Below are 9,093 nucleotides of genomic sequence, written 5' to 3' on the forward strand. Positions count from 1 at the left end.
TATATATATATATATATATATATATATATATATATATATATATATATATATATTAAAATGTCGTTACAACGATAATCGTTACATATATGTCTCGTTTCGAATTTCTTAAGTTAGTAGTCTTGTTTTACATATGTAGTTCATTGTTAACATATACTTAATGATATATATAATTATCATTTTATCATGTTAAATGTAGTGTAACAATATCTTAATATGATACATATGTATTTAGTAAGACATTGTTATAACGATAATCGTTATATATATCGGTTCAAGTTTCTTAAATCAATAGTCTCATTTTTATGTATATAACTCATTGTTAATATACCTAGTGAGATACTTACTTATCATAATATCATGTTAACTATATATATATATATATATATATATATATATATATATATATATATATATATATATATATATATATATATATATATATATATATATATATATATATATATCCATATATATGTCATCATATAGTTTTTACAAGTTTTAACGTTCGTGAATCGCCGGTCAACTTGGGTGGTCAATTGTCTACATGAAACTCATTTCAAATAATCAAGTCTTAACAAGTTTGATTGCTTAACATGTTGGAAACATTTAATCATGTAAATATCAAATTCATTATATATATATATATATATATATATATATATATATATATATATATATATATATATAACATGAAAAAGTTCGGGTCACTACAAGAAAAGTCAACTGAAAGTCCAAGTCAACTGAAAGTCATCTCAAAAGTCAACCTTGGTCAAACTTAGTCAACATTGAAATTCAAAGTGTAAATGATATTAATAAGATAAGTTATAATGTTATTTAAAGTCATACTTGTATAATCATGTCATATCATAAGTTTAATTAAATTAAATTGAATTATCAAGTTAACATAAGTTTAAATGATATAATTAATATAACATAAGTATTTAATTAATTAATTAAATATTAATCATAACATATGTATTATTAATTAATAATAAATTATTAATCATATCATAAGTATTATTAATTAATAATGAATTATTAATCATATCATTAGTATTTTAATATAATTATTAAACCTTAAGTATTTAATAATTAAATAATAATTAAGTCTTATAATAAATAAATAAATAATATTTATTATAAGTCTTGATATAATAATCTCATAACATAAGTTTAGTACTTATCATAAGTATTTTTCATTAATAATAAAAGTATTATTAACCATAAGTTTAATTATAAGAATAATTAAATCATAATATAATTATTAAATGATATAATAAATATATATCATAAGTCTTAATTAAGAATAATTACTTCTATATCATAAGTAATTTAATTGTAATGCAAATCATTATTTATAACCTAAGTTTCAATTTTTATAACCATAAGTTTAATTAAAAGTTCGCCGGGTCATAACTTGAGCCTCGGGTGTTGGTTTTTGACGAATTTTATATATATCATCGTCTAACCAACCAACCCGACACATTAGTGCACTCAAGAACACCCTAAGATCAGTTCATAAGTCGTGACATACAGCCATGAACCAACCATTGCTTTAATCTGTTTCAAAAACTTGTTTTAGCCATTCCGGGTGATCCGTGGCTCGGATTTCGATGACCCGAACATGAATGTTCATCCAATCATCAATCCTAACCCAATGGTACACCATAGAGGCTCCAAAAATGGTCATAAAGTCGGACCCCATCTGATCATACAAGCTTTTACATTTCAATTTCATCAAAACACTAAAACAAACATAACTTGTGATCCGAAACTCGAAATAACATGAATCCAAAGCCTAAAATTATTTTCTTGATGAGAGGAACTCATTTATACACTTTATATAACCAAAAACATCTATTAAGTATACTGATTTTAATAAAAAGTCTGCTGTCCACAATTGATCAAACCGAAAACATAGCAAATTGAGTACGCATAATAACATCAATACAATCATACACAAGTACTATAACATCATCATACATACAAAATCAGTAAAAATAAATAAAAATTGAAAAGTTAGGGTTTATGATTATACCCTAATCAAAGAACAAGTTGTAAGAGCTTGTAGATCTTGAAATGGAGAACCCGATGAGATAAAAAGCCCCAAATCTTCAAGTATAAAATTGTTGAAGATGATGATGATATTGGTGATGGTGGTGAACGACCATGGGAGGAGGAAAAGGAGAGAAAAATGATTTTTAGGTTAAAATAAAATGTAGTAGTGTAAAGGAGTGTAAGTATCATGATTAGGTTAATAGTTTAGCAAGTTGGCAAAACCACCCCTCCCCCCTAGGATTTCGGCCGAAATAGAGAGGAGGATGGGCTCCTCTTAGCCCATTATGAAGTAATGTGTGATAACTTGTGGCCCGAAAGCACGAACGGATCCCGATTCGCGAAAACACGGCTACGCGATTGAATATTCGGGAAGAACACGCACACGCGACAAATATAATATAGAAATATTTTATAATCTCATATGATATAGAAATATCATAAATAAAATAATTCGGATTCGAAAATCGCGAAAGTCTGATCGTTGATTTGAAAACCAAAACGATTTACCGGATAGAAATCTAAGATATACAGAAACGTACAATTCTAAATACGAACACATATATTCATATAACATATGATAAGGAATATATTATTATTAAAATAATAATATAAGTCATAGAAATGACGTGACACGAATACCATTATACAGAAGTTAAATATAGACAGTAAAGAATAACGGAAAAAGTAGGGTCGTTACACTGTTGATCATGTTTCCACCATTTTGTTTGAGAACTCCATTGTTGATAATACGAATAAGCTTTTCTAAAAATCTTTGAGCATTTGCAGATAAAGAAGACCCTATAACCAGGGCTTTGATACCAATAAAACTTGAAAGCTGGAATTGGGTGTTTAGGAAATAGAGATGAACAAGAATATTACAACAAAAATTATGTATTCAATAATATGTATTGATTGGATGATTAGATAATGAGATTTACAATGCTTAAATAGGAAAATTAAATAACTAGCACCTGAGTAATTGTCAACCTACATATGCGATTCATTCCCGAAAGATTACATACAGAATACTCATTACCTTAGAAGCGACATTGACGGAACTTGAACTTGTTCATTAAGAGGACCGGGATCGCTAAATTATATTATTGAAGATTGAACTTGTTCATTAAGGGTCAATATCACTATTATATTTAATAATGTTACCTAAAAAATATATGAATATGAATGTAATAGCTCTTTGAGGTACCAACATTTTGACTTTTGAATCAGCTAAAATGAAATCCATACGAAATAGATATAACCAAAATAGTGAAAGCTCACTGAATCTGTGATTTAGTTGTCACCGTTTTTATCATATATTTTTCATACGGACTCTGATTAAGTTGATTTAAAAGTCCAGACACTCGTAACTCAAAGTGCTACAAATTTCATTTTTGTTGGGATGGCCAAAGCCCCTCTCCGTGCCTTCACTAAGCTTCGCCCTTGCTAGCACATGAGAAATCATATATATCCGATGTAATGCCTATACGATAAAGTGGTAATCTCTGGTTATACAATTTACCTTAAACTATTTAATAATATTTTATTCAATATATATAAATAAATAATCAAACAGTGTTTAGTCAAATGATTGATATATAAAAGTTTTCACTATTCGTATGCAGCAGCCACCATCAACGGTGAATCACTCGACTTCAAATCTCTGCAAGAGTTAACATAAATCTCGCAGAATCAAGATTTCAACCCAAAAACAAACAATAGTAACATTCATAATGTTATGTTAACTTATGTTGCTTATTCTATATACTAAACAATCAAAAACAAAATCAATTTTACTTGTTTCACTTACAGATATAATCTATAGGCCATAAGAACTAGCACTGGACAGTTATCATATCGATAACAGTTGCACTCTAACAAAATATGCATTTGGGCATTAATGTACACCTAAAGCAATTGGAGTATTTACAGACTTGAATAAAAAGATATACAACTTTATTTAAGTTTGATCTAAGGATTGACAACCATTTCACAACAAGTAGTCAAAGATCAAATCTAGAACCTTATTGCTCAGGTAACTCATTTGACATTGATTCCTTTTATACCCGTTTAACGAACCTAATGAACAAAAACAACTCTGATTTTAAAACAACTTGTGTAGTTTTGTGAAACAAGTTGTTAGAAGAAAGGAAAGAAATGAAGAAAAGTAAACAGTCAAGAACTTTGATTGTTATTATTTGTATCTCATGAGTCATGATCAAGTAGACTGTAGATATAATATTCAAGAGTTTAGACATTCAATTAGGCTTTGTAAATGTTTTATAAGACGTCGACTGTATGTTACATAACATTGATTTGAATATTCAGTATAAATAAACAAAAATATGTACACATGATTGTGATTCACTTGAAATATATACATGTATATGCGAACCTATAAAAATTTAACGAGTTCTTTGTCATACTTGCCTGTGATTGTTGCGGAAAAGTATTAGGTAAGCAGGCTGTTCGGTAGAGAGATTAAACAGCTGCTTCACTAAGTATGTACATGTAGTAATGCTGAAAAAAATTAACATCACAAGATCAGTCAACTTATAGTCGATTCCCAAATATCTGGAACGAATTAATTGAAAGAAACACATAAAATCCAAAATGAGAAGATGATTATTAAGTTTAATTGTATAAATACTTACCTCCCGAAACATACAAGAAAAAGTATCCAAACAAAAGCACTAATCCAACTCGATTCCTTATATGCTACCCACACCTGAAAATCAAAAGTGGATTAATGTTTAGAGCTCATATCCCATTTTGATATATACTGGTTAATAGTAAAGTTACTATTACTTAAGATGTGTTCATAGGCTGGTAAACAATAAAGTAGTGACACAAGACAAAATCAAATGGCAAACTAAAGAAACAGTTATGTTGTTAAATAAAGTGTATTATAAAGTAGACAAAATATATCAGTTGAAGTATATAGACATACCGATAAAGCATAAACATTGATATAGAAGTCAATTAGTGTCGCAACGAGCCACCTGTGAGAACTCAAAGTTAAGATCTACGTTACATTGCATAGTGACACGTATTGGAAGTAAATACTGAAGAAACAGATGATCGAGTGTTTTATGGTGTCTATTTTAAGTTGAAATAGCATATGAATGAAACTTACGGTGTGTATAATTCAGCACGAAATGGAGATCCGGCAACAATAATCGTGTAAAGTAAAGTTCCTAACATCAGGAAGCCTAGCACAGAAAAGATTATCATTGAAGTTACAACAGAAGGTCCCTTGCTATGTTCCGTGACATCCTTATCGCTACATACAAAATTTTAAGAATAAAGAAAGATATATCAACATTTTAATAGGAAAAAAAAAAAACAGTACAAAGTTCTGCAAACACACATATTTATTGTCTTCCATATCACAAAAGATAGATATTGATAATTTTTGGATATCATCATATCATAAATCATACTGAAAAGTACGAGAAAGTTTATATGATTTATGTTAATGTTATTAGCTCATGTTTTGTTACCTTTTCTCATGTCTTACCAATACAAAATACAGCGGATCCTTCGAGGATTCTTCAGGTGACAGCTTAAAAAACTGCATAACAACGTACCCACATGTAGTGACACTGCACCAGAAAACAGAATACGCAATTAAGCAAGCTAATAAGCAATTTTTTCAGGACCAAAACTGATGAAAGCCAGTTTTTTCGGGACGGATAAGCAATGAACCAAAATGGTAGAGATACAATAAAGTATAAATCTAATACTCCCTCCGTCCCATAGTAAGTGTCGCGTTTGACTTTCTAAAGTCTTATTTTAAATTTTGACTTCAAATATTTTTCTTTATGTTATATAGTATTTCATGAAACTTTTATTAATAGATTCGGTTTTAAAATATGTTTTCATTGATAGTTTCATCAAATTATATATCACACAAAAAAGAATATTTGAAGTAAAATTTATAAAAGTAAGACTTTGAAAAGTCAAACAGGACCGTTATTGTTATGAGACGGAGTAAGTAATAAAATAAAAGTTAAAAAACTTAACTAATAATTACCTTCCAAAACAAATCAACAAAATCACCCAAACAGCGGCCATGATCCAACTTGATTCCTTGTATACAACCCAAGCCTAAAGGCATATATATATACATAAATTTTTAACTTGAAAAACAATATATCCTTATAAAGTGGAAAATGAAGAAATAAAGTGATACTTATGGATAAATAAATACCCCTATAACAGCAACATTGATGTAAAAATCTATGAGTAATTCTGCCATCCATCTGCAACAAATTTTGAATATTCAAAATAACTAAATAAATAACAACTTAGAATGTTGACACAGATTAAATTATTTGAGCTAATTTATGAATCAACAATTAGTAGTCCATGAACAATTATATAAATACCTAGTGAGTAGCTGTATACGAAAAGGGAGTCCGTCGGTGGCGATTGTGTAAACAAGGACCGCCACCATCACACAACCTAATACACTCATCGACGTCCTCACACTAACTCCGATCATCACGGCCATTATTATATCTCCGGCAAACCTCCGTATCGTATGTGTTACTAATTTTGCTGGTTTTGTTATATTAACTAATTAACGAAGAAGAAGAAGAAGAAGAAATTAGATTCGTTTTTATGAGGAAGGCAAACGTCCACGATTACACTCAAGCTGCCCGCCAAATAACAACTCATTTATTTACAGAAATTGCCTCTATACTTGTAATGAATTGTAACTTTAGTCCATTAGTTTTATTACGAAAAGTTTTAGCTAAAATTAATTTGTTATTATTATTTTTTCTATTGTTTAACAACAAGTACCCCTTGTTGATTATTTCCTCCCATATTAATTGTCCACATAAGTTTTAGAAACATAATCATTACATTATAATTTTTTTATGTACTTTACAGTTTTACGCCTAAATTTTTATCTATCTTTTGATTTTACATATATACTTTAGGGATATAAATGAACTTTACTTCTCTATTCTTATTATATATATGAAAGTAGATAATTAATTTGAGAAATGTTAAAAAAAATACTAGACAATAGATATGGAACAGATAGAGTATCATTCTACATTTACCAAAATACTATTCATAATTGGAAGATTGGTCTTTCTCAGCTTTTTCTAAAGTTGTCTTACAAGATGAAATCTTCCTATTGGTCGAGTTACTGTTCACAAGTGGTAATTTATACTTAAACAACTCTTATATAAATAAAATGATAATAATAACTAAAAATATATATTTTATACTTCTATATTATCTATACTATCTAATAAAAGAGCATAATATAAGAGTTATTAATATATGTAGCATAATGATATTTAAATGACATAAAAACAAGCGGTCTTTTATTTTCAGCATATATATAGACTTTCAAGTCACATCTTATTCTGCGGATGTGGTCAAAGACTTTCAAACAATAATCTTAAAAAACAAACATCACCTAAGTTTGAGGCGAGGTGCCCATATGACCTACGTGATATCACACAACATCAAACATACTATACAATCCATAAAGGGAGAGTAATATTGGTGAACATATCAGTGACATCACATTTAGAGATTGTCTTGAACGCTTAGAAGTGGATCACTCATATGCAAATCTCTGCAAGATTCAAATTATACCAAGTAAAAGTTACACAGCCAAATAGTAACCAAAAAATCACCTAAAATCATATATAATGCCGAAATAACCAATAACATTATAACGCATCTGATTATTTGTTTATACATTAATAAACCAATTACGGTTAAAAAGTATTAGGGAAACAGGTTTGTCGAACTTGCCTATTACGGTTGAAAAGTATAAGGGAGACAGGCTGTTGAGGCGAAAGATAGTACAATTGTACTAGTGTGTACATACATGTAGCAACGCTGCCAAAATAATGATTATATTAGCGAACTAGAAGATGCATTGCATTATATGTAATCGCACCTACATATAGTATCCATAAATTTTATACTTCGAGACAAGGAAAAATTACTCCTAACATGCCACATGAACCACACCGGTGTGACTATATGTGCATCTCGATATTCAGTGTAACCATATTAAGTAAGAAGATGATGGCTTTGTTTCTTTAAGTACTTCTTACCTACTAAAACATGCAATTAAAAGTATCCAAAATACCGCACTAATCCAACTTGATTCCTTATATGCTACCCACACCTAAAAAGCATTAGAGACTGACATGTTTTATAAACACTAATTATAAATAATCGTATCTTTGTATACCAAATCAAATTATCTTTATTAAGCAAAAAAAAAAAAAAGGAAATATACATCCACCAAAGTCAGTATATAATGAAAACGTACCGAGAAAATCACAACGTGGATAGAGATGTCAGTTAGACACATTATCATGCACCTGTGATATTTTTTAAAGACACCTTTACATATCAATTTATAGAAAAATATAGAAACTGACATTCAAAATATGACTTTTATAAAGTTATAAATAGTAAAATTACGAAGAGAGTAATTTCGCCCGAAATGGTAATCCGTCAACGACAAGAGCATAAATCGACAATCCTAGCACGAAGCTGCCTAATACAACAACTAATACTCTTGCTGTTACAACAGATACTCCTATCATGGGCCCCGTAACATCCCTATACAACATATACATGCAAACATAATCAGAAATATACTTAGTATACTTACTCTGAAGGGTCAATCCAAGGTCGTTTAAAACTTTAAATATTTGTACCTTTTCTGATGTCTAGCAAGAACAAAGTACAAGGGATCTTTTGGAAGATTCTTCATGTGTCAACTTGAACAACAGTATAAGAATGTATCCTCATGTAGCAACACTGTGGAAGAAAAGAAAATTTGACTTTTAAGTTTTATAGAGATTAGAGTTTACAAGTGTGGTATACACTTCTAATAATAAATAAAATAATAATGAATAAAATGTAGATAATTACCTTCCTACCAAGAACAGAAGAAATCCAAAAAGAAGACCAAGGATCCAGCTTGATTCTTTGTACGTAAACCATGCCTTAAGACAACCCACACAACTCTATTTAATTCAACAAGTA

General features: G+C 29.2%; 2 protein-coding genes across 2 annotated transcripts; both read right to left on the bottom strand.

Annotated features, from left to right (window-relative positions):
• Positions 1–3,344: 3,344 nt before the first annotated feature.
• LOC139866871 (uncharacterized) lies at positions 3,345–6,704 on the bottom strand. Its single transcript, XM_071855168.1, has 9 exons — positions 6,447–6,704; positions 6,269–6,320; positions 6,092–6,165; positions 5,559–5,660; positions 5,192–5,338; positions 5,006–5,057; positions 4,710–4,783; positions 4,486–4,575; positions 3,345–3,718 (listed from the first exon to the last, which is right to left on the bottom strand). The coding sequence occupies exons 1-9, from the start codon at positions 6,569–6,571 to the stop codon at positions 3,667–3,669; spliced, it is 768 nt and encodes a 255-aa protein (XP_071711269.1). The 5' UTR covers positions 6,572–6,704; the 3' UTR covers positions 3,345–3,666.
• A 1,439-nt stretch (positions 6,705–8,143) lies between these two features.
• LOC139868841 (uncharacterized) lies at positions 8,144–8,857 on the bottom strand. Its single transcript, XM_071857184.1, has 4 exons — positions 8,763–8,857; positions 8,524–8,664; positions 8,369–8,420; positions 8,144–8,221 (listed from the first exon to the last, which is right to left on the bottom strand). The coding sequence occupies exons 1-4, from the start codon at positions 8,816–8,818 to the stop codon at positions 8,144–8,146; spliced, it is 327 nt and encodes a 108-aa protein (XP_071713285.1). The 5' UTR covers positions 8,819–8,857.
• Positions 8,858–9,093: the final 236 nt, after the last annotated feature.

This window comes from Rutidosis leptorrhynchoides, chromosome 9 (genome assembly GCF_046630445.1).
Source record: "Rutidosis leptorrhynchoides isolate AG116_Rl617_1_P2 chromosome 9, CSIRO_AGI_Rlap_v1, whole genome shotgun sequence".
NCBI classification, from domain to species: Eukaryota; Viridiplantae; Streptophyta; class Magnoliopsida; order Asterales; family Asteraceae; genus Rutidosis; species Rutidosis leptorrhynchoides.

What these genes read in the sequence shown, in the direction of transcription:
- LOC139866871 (XM_071855168.1), bottom strand. Translation starts at nt 6,571, where the DNA reads ATGGCCGTGATGATCGGAGTTAGTGTGAGGACGTCGATGAGTGTATTA. An exon ending in CGTATACAGCTACTCACTAG is followed by an intron (nt 6,321 to 6,446) that starts GTATTTATATAA and finishes AATTTGTTGCAG; the next exon opens with ATGGATGGCAGAATTACTCA. An exon ending in TCAATGTTGCTGTTATAGGG is followed by an intron (nt 6,166 to 6,268) that starts GTATTTATTTAT and finishes ATATGCCTTTAG; the next exon opens with GCTTGGGTTGTATACAAGGA.
- LOC139868841 (XM_071857184.1), bottom strand. Translation starts at nt 8,818, where the DNA reads ATGAAGAATCTTCCAAAAGATCCCTTGTACTTTGTTCTTGCTAGACAT. An exon ending in CGGGCGAAATTACTCTCTTC is followed by an intron (nt 8,421 to 8,523) that starts GTAATTTTACTA and finishes AAAATATCACAG; the next exon opens with GTGCATGATAATGTGTCTAA. An exon ending in TCCACGTTGTGATTTTCTCG is followed by an intron (nt 8,222 to 8,368) that starts GTACGTTTTCAT and finishes AATGCTTTTTAG; the next exon opens with GTGTGGGTAGCATATAAGGA.